At 39.0% G+C, this 22,374-nt stretch overlaps 1 protein-coding gene across 1 annotated transcript in view; it reads left to right on the top strand.

Moving 5' to 3' along the window:
• Nucleotides 1-21,825, top strand: part of EIF4E3 (eukaryotic translation initiation factor 4E family member 3) — a 75,295-nt gene extending 53,470 nt beyond the window's left edge. The window contains exons 2-7 of the mRNA XM_029601089.1: nt 647-719; nt 7,081-7,175; nt 9,212-9,272; nt 15,559-15,625; nt 18,965-19,120; nt 20,070-21,825. Coding sequence (XP_029456949.1) covers nt 647-719; nt 7,081-7,175; nt 9,212-9,272; nt 15,559-15,625; nt 18,965-19,120; nt 20,070-20,116 — 499 coding nt within the window. The 3' untranslated portion in view covers nt 20,117-21,825. The remainder of the gene's footprint in view (nt 1-646; nt 720-7,080; nt 7,176-9,211; nt 9,273-15,558; nt 15,626-18,964; nt 19,121-20,069) is intronic.
• The last annotated feature ends 549 nt before the right edge of the window (nt 21,826-22,374 follow it).

The following is a 22,374-nucleotide window of genomic DNA, read 5'->3' as shown; positions in this document are numbered from 1 at the left end:
GGGGGTGAAGTCAGCTTTGAGCTTTTGTCTTTCACCATTTGCTAAACAGAGGACATATCCCATTTGCCTGGACTGGTCTGACAGGACTACAGGAAAGGAAATTAACCGGCAACAGGTAAGTTTAATTTCACCTTCAGTCTTTGCTGGGGCCCCGTGAATTTGCAAGTGTTAAGATTGGGACATATTGGATATAAAGTATTGTGGTTGCCTTGTTATTCCATTTGAATATGTAGGAATAAAGGTATCACCTACAACCTTCAATATTTCATCATATTTTATAAAAGTGTGGAAAGCACTACTGGTAGTATGGTTTGTTTAGATAAAAGAACTAGGTGAGCATTGCCATCTAGTGGTAAATACTTGTATATTGTATTCTGAGCAATGCAACTGTATATTTTAAGTGTCAGTTATAAATACTTTCTTACTAAAAGGGACTTATTTGTATGCAGTAAATACAAATTTTAGTTCTGGGAAAAAATGCAGTGAGCACAGTGTGTGATTTTTAATTTTAGAGAAAATCAAACTACCAGCTGGAGAAACCTTAACTAGGCACATTTTTTTGCTCTTTAAAAATTGCAAAGAAACTTTTTCATGCTGTGGCTTCTGTATTTAATGAATGTGCTGTTTTTGATTTGGTACTTTGCAGGTCACTACCTGGAACCACAGCAGCTGAATGTGAATCAAATCTGAAGAAAATTTACTCTGTGCAAACAATACAGGTAAAGCAACAAAATGGTGCTTTTGATTCTGCATTTTATTTCTGTGCTTAAGTAGTGTAAGTGTAAAAAGTGCTTGATATGGCGAGGAAGAAAGATTTTATATTACTTCTGAGACTTGCAGCACCATTAAGAATACAAATACTGTTTTTAGCTATACAGAGTAAAATATCTGAACTGTGATATTCAGAAGTTTGAGAAAACGCCTTCTTTTCATGTTCTAATGAAATTAGCTGATTTAAAAAGCAACTGATTTTAATAGTATAATGTGTACCCAGCAATCTGCCACATTCAGATGTTTGCTTCTGTTCAGATTTATAGGCCAAAATATTTTAAAGTTGTATATTCTCATATCAGCATTGGAGTGCGCACAACCTTTGTGATTCTTGTACAAAGTGGTGTAACATAATACATTTTTACTCATAGCTCACTAACAAGTAGGGGGAGTTGTTCTAGAACATGTACACCATAGCACTTCATTCATGTAGGAGTTTCATGACCTCCAATTAAATATACAGGCAAAGCCCTTTCCTGCAGCTTTTCTTTTTTTTTTTTTTAATTTATATATTTATTGATTTTCCACATTTAATACAGAATGCAAATGAACAATAAACTCGGCACAGTTTGAGAACCCTTCAAACTTAATACCTTCACCAATTTCTAATTAAGTAATCATACTTATTTATAACATAATCAATAGAAACTGTTACCTTATGACAACTGGAAATAACAGAGGCATGGTAAATAATAGGGAGATTCTAGAGAAATCAAATCATTAAAACACACTTGACATTTCACAGTACTGCACAGTATATAATTACTCTAATTCACTAGACAGTGGAGAAGCGGTGGCTATTCTTCTCTGTTCAATAAAATTTTTTAAATGATCTGGTATGAAAAAAATGAAAATATCTTGCTGTTTCTTTATTAGACATTTACAGGGTAAACTAATATCCCATAGATATAACTTCCTGACGGAAGACCAAAAACCCTTTTCTCCTAAGCTGCATAGCTAATGATAGGTCTGGAAAAATTTTTACTATATCATGAAAAGAAATAGGGTATTTGGAAAAATATTGTTTCATTACCTTATTCAGGTCAAGAAAATTTACAAGAGAGACCAGTAATATACCCTGATCTATTATTTGGTTATTGGAACTTTCTAAAAAATTAATAAGGTTCCCTTGAAAGGGCAACTGATGTATTTAAGTTAGGATTTCTCTTAGGTAAGAAGTAGCAGAAACTTATAATAGGTAATTCATTTTCAGAAAAAGATAACACTTCCTTTAGAAATTTTTGTAACGTTTTCATCAGAACCTCCCCAACTACACGAGGGAAGTTGAGTAGGCGTAGATTTAAACATTTGGAGTTGTTTTCAAAGGTCTCAGTACACCTAGATAATAATTCTCTATCTTTTACTACTGCCGCATGAAATTCTAAATTCTTTTTACCAGTATCCTCTAGGTTTTTAATTCTTTCTTCAGATTTTTTTAACCACATTTTGAATAGCCAAAATATCCTGCTGACTTTTCCCTGCAATAGAATCCATCTTTTTCTCTAACCCTTTTATATTAGTAGCCATCACAGCCATCAAATCCCACAAAAGTTCTAGTGTTACCACTGTAGGGCGTGTCAAGGTCTCCAAGGCCTCACCACTAGCAGCCAGATCTTTTCCTCCAGTCGCGGCCTCCTGAGGTGTCCGATCCCTCTGCTCCTCTGTCGGTCCCACGTCAATTTCCTCCACAGCTGGGACTCCTTCGCCAACACATACCAATGATGTCTTGGACCCAAGAGAACTTGGCTGCACCAGTGTGCTTCCGAGAGAGGCCTCGCTTGCCCTCTGCAATGGTGGTAGTCCAAGATTGGGACTCAACAACGCCTCCTTTATTTTATTTATTTTTATTTTAGAAATTTTTATATACCGCAGCACGTTAAGAACATCACTTCGGTTTACAATAAACAATAATTCAGCAACAGGCTTTACATTCTAAAGATTCTCCTCTATGGATTCAGACCGTCCTCCCAAATGGTCTAAATCAGCAGTATCCTTGGTTACTGGACTTTTCAGTGCAGATGTAGGCATATGATGGAAGGGGCATTGAAGGGAACACCCTTACTTTCCCCTTACGTTTTGGTGGCATATTTAAACAAAACACTCTTTAATTCCCCTTCAATCAGAAGCTTCGATTATCCTACAAACTGTGTCGTCTTTTTCACCTCTGTGGCAGCTGAAATTCGGGCAGAGGTTATTCTCCACTAATCCACTCTAATCCAGAGTAAGCTGGACAAAGCTGCGCGCGCCGGCGGCAGTGACGCGCCGCAATAGCGCCGATTTTATGGGCGCTTTCAGCTCCTCCTGATGACATCAGGACCGGCGGGAAACTTTCAGATGGTAAAAACTCTGGAGCTCACCCAGGCGTCTCCCTCTGCTTCCGGTAACAGCTGCCTCCTGCATCTTTTTCAGGGGTAACATCTATATCTACTACTAATCGTTTCTGTAATGCTACTGGAAGTATGTAGCACTGTGCAGATATGCATAAGAGAGAGTCCCTGCTTTATGGAGCTTAAAATCTAGTCAAGACACACAAACAAGACAGGTTTCAGGCTTGTATTTATTACAGTAAATCATAGTTAAAATCAACAAGGTCTTGATCATGGTGAGCCAGCTTTTAAGATTTAAAAACAGCCTCAAATGTGTGGGATTTTAGACCAGAGATGGGACATGGTGCACAAGGAGGCTGTTAGAGGCACACGACACAGTAAAGTAAAAAGCAAAGTATCCGGATTTAGCAATGGAGAAGAGGAGCATAGATAAAAGCAGCATGCCTGATGGCTTGTGGCCATATCTGGTTCTTGCATCTCTAGAATATTTGATGATACTTATCCGTTCTAAGCTAGATAGGACTGACCTGGTCTTCTAGTGACAATTCAGGAAATGTTTTGGTTTGATTCATGAGTCTGGCTTCTATTCCTTGGACCAGCTAGGGCTTGGGATGCTTTAGAGGCAGCAATCCCAGGCATTTGTACACTGGTAGTATTGTTATCCAGTCTTTGGGTGCACACATGCCCTTGACCAAGGACTGTTGTTGGGATGGCTGAGCTAGATATTTAGCTGATGGAGTGGGGGAAGGGGAAAATGTTTCAAATTGAAAAATAAACAAATCTGGATATTTTTGAATGAAGGATCATAGTTCTGTTGCCTGGTAGAAGCCTGTTCTGACTGAACTGGAGCAGGAATTAACTGCCCTGCCAAATACAATATTATGTTGTGCTATAAGCAAAAATGAAGTGTGAATGTCAGCACTGTTCACTAAGCAGCTGAGAGTGACAAAAACCTCACTTCAGCTTTTTCATCGTTCTCAGTCCTTTACAACATATGTTTATAAATGGTAACATCTTCAACTACGTACAAAATTTTACTTGGGACCTCAAATTAATTTTGGACTTCCAAAATTTACTGGGCATCTCTCAAGCTAGTTTCCATCTTTTGTATTAAAATGCTGTTTGTTTATATTTACTATTTCTAGCACTTAGTAAGTCAGGTGTGGTTTCTCTTTCCTAGAAGAACCATGTTCTGGCTTTCTTACAGAAAGCAGTCTCCCTGTTCACCATGCTTTCTGCTAGGGATCAGTCCTCTAATTCTCTTCTGTACATAGATAAGGAAATGGCTCACCAGTGTGCAATTTTCTGTAACTTTTACAGCAAAAGGAAATACATTTTTATCAAGTATGGGTTATAACAAACCAAGACCTAGATTCATCATTTTGCTATAAATTTTGCATGAATAGCACCAGAGATAAAATAAAGGGGTGTGATTAGGGTAATTTTCCCATTGAGTTAACGCAACACACATTATTTTATCGCAATGCATAGGTATTTTACGGAACACATGTTAAATTTATTGCACCCATGATATTTTGACATTGCAAGCTGAGAAATGCCCAGACAGACTTTTTTCCACATTTTGGGCTGCTCCTGGCTAGAGAGAGAGAGAGAGACTCTTTATAAGGCTCTCATATAAGTAAACTATTTTTCTCCTAGGACAAGCAGGATGTTAGTCCTCACAGATGGGTGACATCAGATGGAACCTGGCACGGAAATGTTTTGTCAAAGTTTCTAGAACTTTGACTGCACACTGAGCATGCCAAGCATGCCACTGTCCACGCAGGGTCCCACTTCTGTCTCGTAACACAGAATTCACGAGCGAAAAAATAAAACGCATGAGAACCCAACTCCGCAGGGTGGCGGGCGGGTTTCCTGAGGACTAACATCCTGCTGTCCTAGGAGAACACCTGTTACAGGTAAGCAACTCTGCTGTCTCATAGGATAAGCAGGATGGTAGCCCTCACAGATGGGTGAATACCAATCTACAGGCTGCTCCCGGTAACGTCCATGATAAATAACGCATTGTGAGATGTGTATGCAAATTTTAAAAGTTTTCCCAAATGGGAGGAGTTTGGACAGAGTAAATTAAAATGAGGGGTGCTTAGCATTGCATACGATAGCGTTTTAATGCCGGAAATAACTACAAACGGGATATGCAGTAAAAATCACAAATTCCATTTTGGAGAGGAAAGAGGAAGGGGAATGGAGAGAACTGGGGTGGAGGAGAGCGAGCAAGCACACCTCTGCGGAGGCACACATTACTCAACTTTTTATACCACTGTAGGAGGGGGAACTAGTAACTGGAGGTGAGGTTTTGATGGTGGTTTAGGTTTTGGGCAGTTTTACATGCACAGTCAGAGGTACTAACAGCACAGTACATATCAGTGAAGATTTGATGCGATTTGGAGTGAGGTAAGGTACACAAAGATGAGATTTTTACAGTATACTCTCAACCCAGCTTGGCAAGCTCATTCATTCAAAACCTCACCTCCAGTTACTAGTTGCCCCTCCTACAGTGGTATAAAGAGTTGGCTAATATGTGTGCCTCCACAGAGATGCGGTCACTCGCTCTCCTCTCCCCTCTCCAAAATGGAATTTGTGATTTTTAATGCAAATCCTGTTTGTAGTTATTTCCGCGTTAAAATGCTATTGCACGCACGCAGTGCTAAGCACCCTTCATTTTAATTTACTCTGCCCAAACTCCCCCCATTTGGGAAAAATTTTAAAATTTGCATACACATCTCGTGATGCATTATTTATTGTGGGCGTTGAGGCGTTATCATGGGCAGTAAGGCCCTACTGATCCTGAAGAGGCCCTAACGCAATTTGATGAATAACACCCCCCCCCCCCCCCCCCCCCCCAAGTTATTTCCCAATATAAATTTTGTCCGGTATTTGATTCTAATTCTTCTGTCATAAATATAATTTATGATAAAGCCAATTTGTCAGAAAAAAAATCTACAACTGAAGTGTGGTGCAGTATTTGATCTTCTGCTTTGAAAACTAATAGCCACCTAGGGAGGATAGCATTTGTACTGAGCCCTGCAGCATCGATTAGAAATGCACAGTAAATACACATCTGTTCAGGGCTGGAATATTTGTTACATCAGATAAAATGACTAAAATAAAATAAATTCTGACAATTGAAGAGTTAAAGTAGCTGGTAAAGAGCACAAACAAGGACTTCAGTATTTGGATTAGTGGTGAAAACTGCTGGTCATTGTTTTCTCGAATAGTATTTGCTTTTCTTTTTTTTTTCCCCCCCTCTAAAATATATTTGTTAGCATGTTTTAGCCAACCATACCACTATCCAAAACAACGCTATCATAATATCACAACAATAATATAACAACAAAAGCACACAGCCTGAGTAAATAGTGTACAACACACTAAACAGTCTATCATTCTTACCCCCTCCTCCTCCCCCCTACAGTTCACTTACACTCATGCATACCACCACTCTCCCACCCACCTCGAAATTAAAGAAGCAACAGCAGCACCAGGGTCTAGGTTTTGGAGCTTCACTCTGTGGAGTCGCCAAGATCACGTAGGACTGTTTTGCTAATTTCCAGCAGAAGCTCATAAATCTTTCTCCATACATTGATATAGTTCTGGGGAATCGTGCATGATGAAAAAACACATACTTTTCCATTTACATAATATGTAACATCCTCTCTCACTACAGTGTAAAAGGATGGAGGATTTTCCCTCCATCCAGACCTGCAAACACTGTGTTCCTGCTAATAACGTAACTTTTGGGGTTGTAACTTTTTTTTTTTTTTTTTTTTTTAAGCACACTCAATTCAGATTTCAGACTCCTGGATAGTGAAACAGCCAACTATATATTGAATCGCAGATAATTGCAGGGTTGTAATTTTGTGTGGTTTTATAATATTGAGATCATTTTATAGATGAGAAAAATTAACCTACAATTTGCAGTTGTATGTGAATAAATTAGACCATCTCTTTCTTATTCAAGAGTTTCTGGAGTGTCTATAATAATATTCCTCCTGTGTCAAATTTGCCTCTGAGATGTAGTTATCATCTGATGCGAGGAGAAAGAAAACCACTTTGGTAAGTTTCTTATCTTGTAATTATAGATTCATGAGGATGATGGATAAATTAATACTTGTGGATGGCCTGTCATTAGGCAGTGGTGAATCCTTAATGAAATTTACTAAAAAAAAAAAGTTGGTGATGCACATTCGGTTATGAGTATAAATGGTACCACAAAGGAAGACTTGACCTAGGATTGATCCTTAGACTGAAAAGGTTTTAGGTCAGTAGCACTGAGGGGAAAAGTATGTGTACAGAGGTCAATATTCAGAAAAGTGGTGAGCAGACAGGTTATCCAATTATTTAGCCAGACAGTAGGACAAATCTGCTGCTGAACATGCTTCGCTAAAGTTATCTGGTTGTTTACCCAGATAAGTTGACTTAATTGGCTTTATACTGAATATAGGCAATTAAGTAAAATAAATAAAAGCCTTGGAGGCCAACATCCGCAAAGTAATCTTCCTCCTCCTCTGCCTCTCACAAGATAAGTTTAAAAAAAACAAAACAAAACAGAGCTATAATCCCCTGTTGTCTTCCTGATACTCCATAATGCTTTTTTTTTGGGGGGGGGGTTGTCCTACAGGGTTACTCCTTTTCTGCTGTCCCCCTCCTTTCATCCCATGTTGAAAACTCACCCTCAAGGGTCTCCCAAGCGAGCCAGCAGAATGCTTTCTAAAATCCTGCCAGCTCATATCCCAACATTGCTCTGACAACCAACTAATAGCTTTCACTTTTAGCATCGTCAGAGCAATGTGGGACGTGAACTGGCAGGACATACCGTATTTTTCGCACCATAAGACACACCTAGGATTCAGAGGGGGAAAATTAAAAAAAAAAAAAAAAAGTGTGCTAAACTGGCTCTGTCCCTGAGTGTCTGTGCATCTTATGGAGCAAATTAGGGGAGTGCATAACATTTTTTTTCTCCCCATTTTGTTTTCGGGTCTGGGGAGGGCCATTTCAGTCCACTCCCCAGATCAGAAAACTTATCTTTCTCTGGGAAACCCCTCCCCCCCAAAAAAAACCCACCCCAACCTTTTAAATTAACAACCACCCACCCTTCTAACCCCCCCCCCCCCCCCAAGACCTGCCAAATTAATTTACTACAACCCCCCACCCTCCTGACCCCCCCCCCAAGACCTGCCAAAAGTCCCTGGTGATCCAGTGGGGGTCCAGGAGCGATCTCCTGGACTTGGGCCGTTGGGCTGCCAGTAATCAAAATGGCGCCGACGGCCCTTTGCCCTTACTATGTCACGGGCTACCGCTGCCATTGGTCGGCCCCAGTGATATAGTAAGGGCAAAGGGCCATCGACGCCATTTTGATTACTGGCAGCCGATGGCCCAAGTCCAAGAGATCGTTCCTGGATCCCCGCTGGGCCACTTTTGGCAGGTCTTGGGGGGGTTGTAGTAAATTAAGTTGGCAGGTCTTGGGGGAGTCAGGAGGGTGGGGGGGGGTTGTTTTGTTTTTTTATAATCGCTCCATAAGACGCACATACATTTTCCCCCCACTTTTGGGGAAAAAAAGTGTGTCTTATGGAGCGAAAAATACAGTAAGTGTGGTGTTTTGCAAGAATGCAAACACTTAGCCATATACAGCTGTTATCTGTGTTCTTTGTAGGTTCTGATATCTTTTTTTTTTTTTTTTTTTTTGGACCATCTAAAAGTAGTAGCAGTAAATGACAGCAGATAAAGACCAGTTGGCTCATCAAGTCTGTCCAGTTGAAATTCTTCCTCTCTGATTTTCTGCTGCTTTGGGAGGATAATCATATAAATTCTCGTTGTTAACTCCATTGCTACTGCTCCTCATATCTCTCTACCTTGTTCCTACCACTGACCTCCATATTTGTTCCAAGCGTGTCCAAATTCTGTAAGTGATGGTCTCCTCACCTCTTCAGTTAGGCTATTTCAGGCCTTGTCATCATCGTCTTTGATATTTACAAGACCAAATACTACTGTTATTAGAAAATCAAAGTCTGAGCTTCTTCAAGAGTTCATTTGTATCTCTCTTGTTCCTTTTCCAAAGATTGATGACATGTTTTTTTTTCACACTCTACCAGGGAAGAGGAAAGCAATGCAAAAGGAGGAGTATGGAAAATGAAGGTCCCAAAAGAAAGCACGGTATGTCTCGGGCTTTCATTCCTGCAGAGGCTATGGTGATTTCACTTTTGACTTAGTCTTTTGTTTTGAGATCTTAAAGATCTCTGTGGCCTGTATAATTGTAGAACTATGTCTACTAAACCATAGTTATCAGAATGGATAGTGGAGTGTATTAATGTTAGGACTTTGTAGTTGATGCGAGATTGTACAGGTAGCCAATGAAGAGCTATCAGAGAATGTGGTATGTGATAAAATTTCCTTGAACCTGTTAAGAGTCTAGCTGCAGCATTTTGTATACTTGAGGTTTTTTGTTTTTTTTTAGAAGACAGGAACTCAGAAGTGAATTTCAGTAGTCTTAAGTTTGAGAAGATGAGGGTCTGCAGGACCATGCGGAAGTCTACTTGAATCAGCAATGGTTTCAGTCTATGTAGTAAGCGCAGTTTGGCATATCGTTATTTGATTAATTTATTTACATGCTTTTCCATTGATTGACGAGAACCTATTTGTATGCCTAAGTCCTGTATTTGGTCTGAGGGTGAGATGTTGAAGTTACCCATGTCAAGTGTTTGAGGAGTCACTATAGGTAGATTTCTTCAGTAGAATGATTTCAGTTTTATTAGTGTGTAGAGTTAAAGTTTGGATAGATTATGTTGTATAGCCTTTATGTATGTTGCTAGAGTTAGTCTTGCATTTTCAATAGATTTGGTGCATGGTTTATAGAATTGAATGTCATTGGCATATAGGAAAAAGGCGATTCTTAGATCAGATAGAAATCTACACAGAGGAAGCATATAGATGCTGACTAAAGTTGCCGAGAGAGCTGAACCCTAGGGGACAACTGCATCAGTCGGGAAGGTGTTGGACATGTGGTTGCCCAGTTTGACTTGGAATTACCTTTTTGCTAGGAATGAGAAGAGCCACTTCATTACATTGCCATCGATTCTGATTTTTCTCAACTGCTGGCATAATAGGGTATGGTCAACGGTGTCAAAGACTGCCAATAGGTAGTACCAGGAAATAGGATTCATCATTGTAAAATCCCCGGATTATGGGGGCCGTTAAGGATACAGGTAAAGTCTTGATTGAGCGAATTATTTTTTTTTCTCCCTGAACTCGAATTGGTTTGGATGTAGAATGTGCTGGTCATCTAGATAGTCTTCTAGTTGTGAAAGTGCTGTGTTTTTTGAGAATTTCTGAGAGAAAGGGCAGGCTGGATATTGGTCTTTAATTTTCCCAACTGTCAGAACAGCTGGTATTATTTTTTAATATAGGTTTTATCACTGCTTGTTTCTCCATATCATCGACAAAACCTTCCAAGAGTGGTTGATTGATTAAGGATGTGATTATTGGGGTGATAGTGCTATTTATTAGTTTTAGGGAGTTAGCTGGAATGGGGACATATGGGTGATTTGCAGGTTTGATTTTAGTAATGATTTGAGTGATTTGTAGTTTAGATAATCTTTCAAAAGTGGTCCATTTGGCTGATTTGTATTTTTTTTCCTCTTCTATGGTTGGTGAGCAGGTAGAGAATTGAGTTTTTAGTCTAGCTATTTTTTTCTACAAAATAAGTGGCATATTCGTTGCAGGCATTCCTTGTGTGATTATTGCTCAAGATAGAGGAAGATGGATGCTTGATTAGGTGTTCAATGACATCGAAGACTAATTTAGAGTTAAAAAATTACCTCATGAATCTGTTTGGCATAGTATTCTTCTTTTTTTTTTTTTGCTTTGTTGATTAGCAACCAGTATTGAGAGAGGAGTGATCTGTTTTTTCCAAGTGATTCTGAAGTCGGGATTTTCCGCCAAAGCTTCTCGGATTTTCTCAGATTGTTTGGAGCGGCTTAATTCCTCATTGTACCATGGTTTCTTTTGCTTAGAGGTATATTGATTAAGTTGGATTGTTTTTATTTGTAATGGGCTTAGGTCATCTGCTATTTCTTTAACCATGTTATCCCATGCTTCAAATGAAGCGGAGGCATTGGCATGGTTGAAATCGACAAGCTTATTTTTTTTAGTGATTCTGCAAGTAGATCTGGCTCTATCTTTTTCCTAAAGGTGAATGTCTGATTGTTTGTGTTTTGCTTATTTGAGTTGAGGAAGGTTATGTCTGCTTTTAGTAGTTGGTGATCAGACCAAGGCAGTATAGTGTGAGAGGTATTTATCATACAATTGAGATTGGCAAATATGAGATCTAGAATATGACCTGCTTTATGAGTGGGTTTGGTTATAAATTGTGACCATTCCATTGTTTCAAAGAAGGTTTCACAGGCAGAGGATTTAGTTGTTCTATCAACATGTAGATTAGACACCTACTATGAAGGTGGACTCATGTGAAGGAAACGCTTTAATGAGCAGTCGTTTTGAAGTATTCTGGGGGGACAGTAGACCATTCCGATGTTTTTGTGGAGATTTAAGTAGTGCCACTTCATAGGGAGAGTTGATTTCTATTTTGTATGAAATAAGTTTGAGCTTTTTTTTTTTTTTTAACTAATAATTAGTAAACCCCCACCTTTATGTTTTGGTCAGGGGAAGTGAAAGACATATTTGGACTGTCAGTTTGATTTAAGAGTACATTATCTTTATTGTTCAGCCAGGTTTTGGCAATGCAGAAGATGGTTGGGTTGAAATCATCAAGTAAATCATAAGAGGGTTTTTTTAGAAATAGACTGCGCATTCAGAAGAAGCAGTATGAGCGTTAGGTAGGAGTGATCTGCTGAGGAGTTATTTCTTGTGGGGTGGGTTAGGTTGTTGATCATATGCTGTTTGTTTTTGGTGGATCTTCTGAGGTAGCCTTTGTCCTTTTTTTTTTTTTCCTGTGATGAGGTGTTCCTGATCCATTACTTTCCTTGCATAGTTAGGGGAGAGTAGCAAGTTAGAAAGGCGTCCGCAGGCCTCGCTTCGGGTGCGCACAAAGGGGGAAAGCTCCTTTGTTGTGCTCCTTCGGGTGTGCATCACCAGCGCTGCCACTGCGATCTTGAGCAGTGGTGGGCGGGCAGGATGTGGGTACAGTCCTGCGGGCGCCTACTCTTCCTTCTGGCGAGGGAAGGGGGAACGCTGCTCCACTGGAACTGGCCCGGCCGCCCAGTTTCCTCTCCTTACCTCCCCAGGGCTCCAGCTGATGATGGACAGGCAGGTGGAGTCCTCTCAGTGCTACGGCACTGCCACTGTGATCTTGAACAGCAGTGGGCGGGCTCTGGGGCAAGCAGGGGGCGGAAACAATACAAAATAGCCTAAAAGGACCTCCAGATCACAATTATACAAACCACTTAGATGTACAGTCCACAATAGTAATTATCTACCATGCTGATATCATATTTTGTGCAGAGCACCCATTGATTCAGCGAATGCACACTATTTTAATAATTTATCAAGTTTGTGCAATGGAAAAACTTTTCTCTTTTTTCTTTTCTGTTTGCACGTAAAATCTTAATAGCTACTTCCAAATCCAAGTAAATAATCCACACAACAGCATGGTAAGTCTCCAATCAATAAGTGAATTCACAGCACCCACGTGACTGTTGCACTCAGTGTGAAATTATGAGGTATAATTCTAAGCTTCTTAGCTCTCTAATACAGTTAATCTTGTTAGCTGACCAGGATCATGGGAACCTCCACCCGACACTGCCAGTGTTTCGACAGGGTATTTGTCTGGCCCAGGGGCCAATTTAGTTCATATTGGAGACGTTTTATGTGAAAAACAAACAAACGTTACCGTCAAGTATCTTACCAACCAGTATATTATATAGACTTCATTTAAAATGAACCGTGGTTTCACCGTTCTTATGCCATGGCTGCCGTGGAATACTGAAGGTATCTGATGTCACAACATACCTTTTAAGATTTTATACCCAATGAGAGAGATGACTACCTGCCCTCTCTAAGGATAGCAGGTAATCCCACAGTCTGTTTTTCACACAGAATGTCTCCAATATGAGCTACATTGGTCCCTGAGGCAGACCTGTCGAAATACTGACAGTGACGGGCAGAGGTCCTCATGATCCCGGTCAGCTAACCAAATTAACTGCATTAGAGAGATAAGAAGCTAAGTATTACGCTCAACATGAAATTATGATGTGTAATAGTCATGGGGGTGTTACAAATTCATTTATTGATTGGAGACATTACCATGTTGTTTTGAGGAGTATTTACTTGGATTTGGAAGCAGCTATTAAGATTTTAAGTGCAAACAGAAAAGAAAAAAAAAAGCAATTTTTTTGAAATACAAGTCTGGTAAATGATTAAAATATTGTGCATTCGCTGAATCTAAGGGTTGCTCTGCATGAAATATGATAGCACAATAGATAATTACTATTGTGGACTGTCCATGTGGTTTTGCAATTGAAGTTTTGTCAATGGGAGGGCTAGCAATCATGCACTGCAGGAATGTTCTTGCCTTAAAATGGTGCTCTTTCAAAAACGTGATTTGGAATTAAGTGAAAGGACCAATGATTATGGATTATGCATGACCCCTAAAGAAGAGAAAATATTCTTACCCATGAAGTGGTACAATGGTCCCTCCAAAAAAAGCTCATAGCCTCATTTGATTAATGGATGCCAGTAGCAGTAAACATTAAAGAATTTGTTTACCTAGTTGTTTTTTTTGTTCTGAGACATTTGGTGCATTTGATGTTGACTGGACTATTTTGACGTGATTGAAATGAAGTTAACCAGAAATAAAGAGAGCATGTTCAGCAGGCCTTTAATCTTCCTTTTCTTTCACCTCTCATTCTTGTTATATCCCTGACTGACAAGTAGCTGAAATGTCAAAAATCAGCTGGTCCAGGGGCATGAGGAGAAGATGGAAATCATGGACCACCAGTCATTGTCTCTATGCCCATTTGCACCCTAGTTCTATCTTGTTTTTAGAAGAAACACCCAGAATTTCTGGTTTCTTAGAAGTGAATTTTAAAAGCTTGGCGCACATACCTCAGGGGATGCACACATATGCCAGACTTATTTTAAAACGTGCCCAGATACCCACTGTGCGCACATCTGAAAAGTTTTTACAAAAAGGGACGGGCCATGGGAATTAGGGGCATGGCCAAGAGATGTGCGCTTAAGTACCTGTCCCGGCGCGTGCCAAGGACCCCCGCTACGTAACTTTACTTCTGCCATTGAGGATACGTAAGTAATAAAAGAATTGAGCCACTTCCGAGGGGTTTAAAGGGTCTGGGGGGGGGGGGGAGTGTAGGCCATCAAACCCAGGGGGCTTGGAGGACCTAGCTGTTAGTGGGGCAGACTGGTGGATGAACTGGTTAAACTGGCACTGGTGTGGATGCACCCCCCTTTTAAAGTTCCCCGACTTGCGTGGTAGAAGCGGGATTTACGCACCTATGCTCACCCGCTTCAGATTTCGCGGTGCATGTGGCCAGGCTGTTTTATAAACATGCACGCGGACGTTATAAAATGACCCCAAATCTCGGCACGCACGCACCCACATACATGCGTTCACACACCGGTTTGAAAGTTACCATCCCTCCGAATTATTTGCAACAAATTTAAATTTTACCATGAATAAAAGACACCGCAGTTTTTAAGATTTCTTAGAATAAAAGGCACGGGCTTCAGTTTTCCTTGGTCTTTGGCGTATGGTATCCAGTAACAAATGTGCAGTACATACGGTGATTTTGTGTAGGCAGAGGAAACATAATGATGATCCTTTTAGTCCCTAAATCTCATTTGTACTCTTTCTGTTCGCTCTTTTGTCAACAAAAGAAATTAAACAGTAACATTTTAACTAGATGGAACACTACAGAGATGATGCTGTGTGTGTGATTTCTATTTTCTGGTGTTGTCTCCTAGTTATAACTTAAAATACTGGTCATAAATATGGTTTATACTGAGACCAAGATAGGAGCAGAAGTAGAAATAAAAGTTAAAATAAATAACTTACCCAATCCGAATAGATATCAACAGCCAGGCAGAATAATCTGCAGAATGCCAACCTTTCAATGTGCTCAGCTGAAATTGGTTCAGTTTCTGCACCAGCAGAAAAACGTTTAAGCATAGCTGAAAAAGGGAAGCAAGCACACAAGGTGTGATGACTCCATGATATTGTGTTTAGCCCGTCACATTTGTTTCATCCACATAAGTAAAGAGAAATTTCATTTGCATTAATAAAACGTCAGCCTAGCTAATTATGGGGTATCCAGTTTTCTTTTCTAAACTGTATGTCACTCTAGAAAGCTATAACACTGCATTTGGTAAAGTGATTCAGATGGCCGAGGACTTTTCATTTTAGCAAAAAAAATGTACATAACAGTTTCAAACTATATATTTTCATCATTTTTAATTATTAAATGTTCAGCCTGCAGTTTGGAAAGAATTATTACTCGCCACCATCGGGGAACAGTTTACAGATTGCTGTACACCAGGTAAATCCACCTTTGTTGATCGTGCTTCTCGTGTTCCTTTGTTTCTCTATTTAATTTGCTTTCTTAGTGTGCTGTTAGTTCGTAGCCTATAAATGGAGGATTTTTTCTGGTTTGTAACTTTTTCTGCCAAGGATATCATTTACAGAAGGCATTTGACAAAGTTCCTCATGAGACTCCTAAGGAAATTTTAAAAAGTTGCAGAATAGAAGGCAGCATTCAGTTGTGGATTGGTAACTGGTTAAAGGGCAGGAAACAATAGAGCGAAATGGTCTTTTTTCCTAGGAGAAAAGGTAAATAATGAAGTGCTTTAGGGATCTCTATTGAGACCAGCACTGTTTAACATTCATTAATGATCAGGAAAAGGGAGCAGTGCGAGAGGTGATCATATTTGCAGATGATGGAAAATTATGCAAAGTTGTTAAAACCCAGGTAGATTGTGAAAAATTGCAGGCCGACCTTGGTGGACCGGGCATCCAGATGGCAGATGAAATTTAATGTGATCAAGTGTAAAGTGATGCATAAAGGGGAAAATAATCCTAGTTCTAGGTATCCAATGCTGGGTTCTGTATTGGGGGTCACCATTCAGGAAAAGGATCTTGGAGCCATTGTGGACAATGTGTTGAAATCCTCAGCTTAGTATGCAGTGATTGCCAAAAAAGGATTATTTGGAAAGAAATGGAAAAAATATCATAATGCCTGTGTATCAATCCATGGTGCGATTACACTTTGAGTGCTTTGTGCAGTTCTGGTCACCCCATTTTAAAAAAAACATGCAGTGAAACTAGAAAAAGTACAGAGGAGGGCAATAAAAATGATAAAGGGATAGAATGGTCCCTTATGAAAGGCTAAACAGAGTAGAGCTCTTCAACTTGGAGAAGAGACGGCTGTGAGGGCATATGAAAAAGAGGTTTATTAAATCATGAGTGCAGTAAAACAGATTAATAGAGAACAGTTATTTACCTCCTCATTACTAAGACTAGGGAACTCTTCATGAAACAGGGAGTGGATTTAAAACAAATTGGCGCAAGTATTTTGGTTTGGGGGTTTTTTTTTTCCATTTTACATACATTCAAGCTATGGAATTTGTTGGAACATGTGGTACAGGTTAGGGGTGTGCATTTGTTTTCGACGTATTGGCAGTCCGCAACGTATATGTCCCTATTCGTTGTATTCGTGGGGTCACGAAATGTATGGCGAACCCCCACGAATACAACGTATCTAATGAATAAACCCCCCACCCTCCTGACCCCCCCCCAAGACTTACCAAAAGTCTCTGGTGGTCCAGCGGCGGTCCTGGAGCGATCTCCTGCACTCAGGCTGTCGGCTGCCGGTTTTCAAAATGGCGCCGATAGCCTTTGCCCTCACTATGTCACAGGGGCTACTGGTGCCATTGGTTGGCCCCTGTCACATGGTAGGAGCAATGGACCGCCGGCACTATCTTGTGCTCCTACTATGTCACAGGGGCCGACCAATGGCACCGGTAGCCCCTGTGACATAGTGAGGGCAAAGGCTATCTGTGCCATTTTGAATACCGGCAGCCGACAGCCCGAGTGCAGGAGATCATGCCAGGACCCCCGCTGGACCACCAGGGACTTTTGGTAAGTCTTGGGGGGGTCAGGAGGGTGGGGGGTTGTAGTTAAATTTAAAGGGTTGGGATAGGGGTTTTTTTTTTTTTTTGGGAAACGAATACATACGTAACTAATGAACAGATTGGGGTCCCCCGAGAACAGATGCAACTGATTTGGCTCCCCATGAATACGAATACCGAATGGAACGAATCCATCCCTGCTGCACATCCCTAGTACAGGTATCTAGCATAGCTGGGTTTAAAAGGGGTTTGAGCAAGATTCTAGAGAAAATGTCCATAAGCCATTATGAGCCAGGTAGATTTGGGAAAACCACTGCTTATACATGGGAGTGAGCAATAAGAAATGGATCTACTCTTTGGAATCCTCTGGGTTCTTATGACTTGGATTAATTACTTCCCCAGCATGGCACATCTTATGCTTTTAGGAGATGGGCATGTGCTGACTATAAGTTCTGTAAAGAATTGAAATGACATTTTTAAGTAAACTTTGGATGAAGCTGATCTTTTATTTTTTTGTTATCTGCTTGTCTTCTCCCCTTTCCCTTGCTGGTTGAAGGCTTTAGGTGAAGCCTCTTCTGAGACTGTGCCCCTTTGCTATTGCTCTGTAACCAGTAGGAGTTGTATCTGCAATGTCAGGCCACCCTCTGGTTCTAACTCATTGGATACTAAGCATGAGGCTCATACGCCACAGCTCACACTGCTATAGCTGAGCCACAGGGTCAGTCGCAATGGAATTCGTTTTTAACTTAAAATTGCCTTAATGTTTTAGTACAACTATCTCCAGAATTAAATAAAAACACAAAACAAAAAGAAACCTAGACTATTTCATCCCCATGCATCAGAATTTTAGACAGACCAGTTGTCTTCATTAAAGTCTTGGTGTTATAGTTCTCCTCTCTTTTTAAAAGGTGTTATAGATACAAATTACATGTACAAATTAGATGTTATAAGTACAGATTAGACGTTGAGCCTTTGTGAGCACATACTGTGTGCGGCACAGCTTCCAACAAGCGGATCTTTTTTTAAAAGCTAATGTTAGTTGTTTCCCCTTTTTCAATAAATGGTTTGTGTACTTTACTTAAACCTGGGATATTGGTTCTTCTGAACTGGATCATTATCTCTTTGGCCCCAGGAGACATTGCTAATGGCTTCTTACTGCTTTTAAAGGAGATTTCAATCCAGCTGCAATATACTCCTCCAAGAAATCATCGGTTTCACACTACTCAGTCTTCATGAGAACTTAATGCCAAAAGGAATGCCGTTTTCTGTCAGCTCTGGTTTAGATGACCAGAATTATTTGGTCAAGCTTGAACTTTCAATAATGGAGTACACTTTGAGCAGTGAAGCAAAGATGCAAAAAAAAAAGAGAGAGAGAGAAAATAGAACCTGTCCATAGTTTATAAAACAAATGCAGAGCAATACAATTTCTTTAAAGTTAGTTTTATTTTTTATATACTACTTTTCACTAAAATCAAAAGCATTGATTGCATTGCATAAAATCATAAAACTAAAGTCTTAAGCCTAGTATAGACGTTTTTACAAAAAGAAAGTTTAACAAATAGGCCAATACAAATGGTATGTGTTTAACTTAATAGCACTATAGAAAGGTATCACCTTTATATATTTTTAGTTGTTGACCTTTATTATCCTGCATCCAAGTGAACTGACATGGCAACCACAGTACTTTATCTTTGATTTTATTACTAATGACCTTTTATCCTTGTTTGTCATACACTGCACGCCCATCCTAGATGATGAAGTTATTGGCGTGAGTGTCAGCGTTCGTGACCGCGAAGATGTTGTTCAAGTATGGAATGGAAATGCATCTGTGGCGAGTGAGGCAACCGTTTTAGAAAAGATCTATGAACTTCTTCCGCAAATATCTTTCAAAGCAGTATTTTATAAACGTAAGTATACACAATCCTTGCCTCACTGATATTTTTTGTTTTAAAGTGGGGCTGTACATAGGTGACCGCCTAAATCCATGCTTGCCTGAAACCCTACATTTTTTTGCTTCTAGAAAGCCTTATATCAGAAATATGGTGAATTTTTAATAATTTGTATTAACTTATCGTAAATTTACTATGTAGACATTTAACTTTATGTAAATTTTACTCTGATACCAGAAAAATGCTGTTCTTGATGCATTTTTAATTCATTGATTTAATTTTAGCAAATACGGATAATAGGTGTAAGAAATATCAAAGGTTCTTGCCGGCCACAGTGGCAAGTAACCAGGAATGTAACTTAACCAGAACCATGTGCTAGTTAAAAAGGATTGCAGTGATGTGGCAGCATATCTGTGTTTAACTCCGTTGGGGAGCAGGTATGTTGACCAGCAATACTGGTCAACAACACAAGTGTATGGCCTTTAGTCTGAATGAAGAGTGAATATGGCAAACTAGGGGACTGATGTACTAAGCTTTTCTTCCATACAGACAGACTAGAAAAAAAAAAAGCCTTAGTAAATCAGGCCCTAAGTCTCCTACAATCTATTTCATAAACTATTTGAAACTAGTATGATTCTGACATTTTTTCTTTAGTTGAGTGATGAATAGGGAATTAATATTTTTCTGTGTGGTGGAAAAAGAAGTCCTAAATCTTTGCCATCCAGTGAGTGAGCTGTTTCACTCAGACATAAATGAAATATAACTAAAGTAATTATCAATTTGTGTTTCATGAAGAGGATATTTATTGAAACACACTAACGTGTGGTGTTTATATGGAGACCCCATTAATCTCAATTGTGCTGATAAAAAAGGTTAAAACCCATTTCATCTCCTGCTAGTGTCAGAAAATGATGATTTGAATAATTATTAAAACTTCTGAAATGGATTTTCTTTTTGTCCTGTTTAGCTCACAAAGAGCATCATGCGTTTGAAGGTGGACGGTCGAGACACTGACTTCACTGTACTGGATTAGTTTCTCTGCATCTGAGGTTTAGCAGAGGTTTGATCAAAGGAGAGGCTGGACAGCAGTTTTGTCGAAGCACTATGCTGGCCATTTTTAGATATTTAACATATTCAGATTGGACAACTAGTACTCAAAGTAAACATCATGGTGTTCGCTTTTTTTATTTAACATAGCCTTATGTTGGTTGTCTAAATTCTCAGTTCCGTTTTATTTGAAATAGATTTTTCCACTGTTTAATTTTAAGTAATCTTATTTTCACTAAGATAGAAAACTTGCATTGTAGCTGTACTGTCCTATATGGCTGAATGCCAATATGCACAAATGTGATAATGCTGCTGCTCTAAACTTGCTGTACATGGGATATTGGCTTGGTTGAAGATGCATTGCAATATTTTGTAAAACATTCCTATCATGTTGAAATTTATTCATGGTCTTTGTCCCACGAGAGGAGAAAATGCACTGCATTACCTAAGTTATCAAGTCATCTGATCTTGCACTGATGATAGCACACATACTGTAAATTGCTGATGGCGTAATTGCTCAGTGAGAGGGCATACAAACATACAGGTTGAGTGCTAATTTTCCTTTGGAGATCTGCTGAGATTCTGGGTGCATGAATCACTGCTGGAGATCTTGTGAACCAATATTTTTCCATAATACATTTATCACACATTTTTAGCCACACCTTGAATGTTGTGTGTTATTTTGGCATGGGAGGGAGTCATGTTGAAAAGTTTTCATTTAAAATTTTGCCTCTGTTTGATTTCTTTTGTGTACTCCCAACAGATACTAGCAATTCATTGTAATTCAGTAGGACTGCCACTTTATACACATGTTCCTCCTCAGAGATCAATAAGCCTATTGTATTCAGTTTGAAAGTAACATGTTTGTATTAGAAGCAGGAATTTTTATTACTTACAGCACAACTGTGAACATGTACAATGTTAAAACTTTGAGTGCATTTTGTCCATGGAAACAATTCGGAGTTACCAACATATTTATCCTTCTAGAACCAAAGAAATCTTGATTTAGCTCTTTAGCAGAAAACGCTGCAGAGCAGTAGGAAATAGATACCTTCCTCTTCCTCCCTCCCTCCCCTCCCCCCATGTAGATTTCATTTCCATATTGTTAGGACTGCACTGATTTCCATACCATGGTAGCAACAGGGAGCCATCAGCCTCAATTACAATTATAAATAGTTTTCAGTTTTTATATTTTTACACTTACAGCTGTATTTATAAAATTACTTTATATACATTTCCCTTCCATCGTGAATTAAAAAGTTTTCTAACAGAAAGCATTGGTAATGACTTGTGCCCAATTTACAAACTTTCTCTCATTTTGTTTCAGGACTTTAAAAAAAAAATTGTCTGAATTGTCATTACTGAGGTGTTGGCAGGCCTGCTTTCTGAGACAAGAGTGTATTAATGTGGAAATGCACTGATAGTCTAGATTAGGTTTTTATCTGTCAAAGTATTCACGAGCTATAAAAAAAAATTCTGAATTATAAATACATATAAATCTTGCTTTATTTTAGCTAGATATTACAGTATATCAGAAAAAAAATGTACATAGCATAAGGGAAAGTGGTTACTTTTTATCTCTGACTTGTGCCTTGTGTGTTTCCAGGAGTAAATCTAGTTTGGAATGTTCATTTTGAAGGTTTTATTTAAATAAATTCTGTATTTAGTATTCTACAGTTTTGTGTGTAGTTTTTTGTTTTTTGTTTGTTTTTGTTTTTTTTTAGGTTAATGCTGTCAGATGCAAAAAGTCTGTGTGGTTTAGTGATTTTTGCTACAAGTTCAGAAAACTTGGTTTGGGATTTAAAGTGTAAAAACTTGTTAGAATGTGCTCTACATAAAGTAGAAATGATTAAGCATTAACAGACAATTGATAATAGGCTTTAACTTCACTTATAAATGAACTGAGGTTTTGACAGATATTTAAAAAAAAAAAAGTAATTAGGAATTATAAAAAAGTAAAGTTTAAGAAAACATTTTTGCGTTGTCAATCAAATACAAAATGTATGAAGTCACTTGTTTTTTATTCTTTTGATGGTTTTTATTTTGTATATATGTTTGTTTCAAGGCAAAAAAATAATTTTAAAGATTTTTTTTAAAAAGCTTTTGGGGCTATGACTGACTGAAAGGTCAGATATGTTGAAAATAATCTTCAAATACAAACTAAAATCTCTGGCTTCTATTGTATGAAATTTGCAGTTGTGCGAAAAATTGTGTACAAGAATCCA

This window comes from Rhinatrema bivittatum, chromosome 4 (assembly GCF_901001135.1).
Source record: "Rhinatrema bivittatum chromosome 4, aRhiBiv1.1, whole genome shotgun sequence".
NCBI lineage: Eukaryota > Metazoa > Chordata > Amphibia > Gymnophiona > Rhinatrematidae > Rhinatrema > Rhinatrema bivittatum.
The sequence above is the reverse complement of the archived record's forward strand: the minus strand, read 5'-3'. Positions and strand labels throughout refer to the sequence as shown.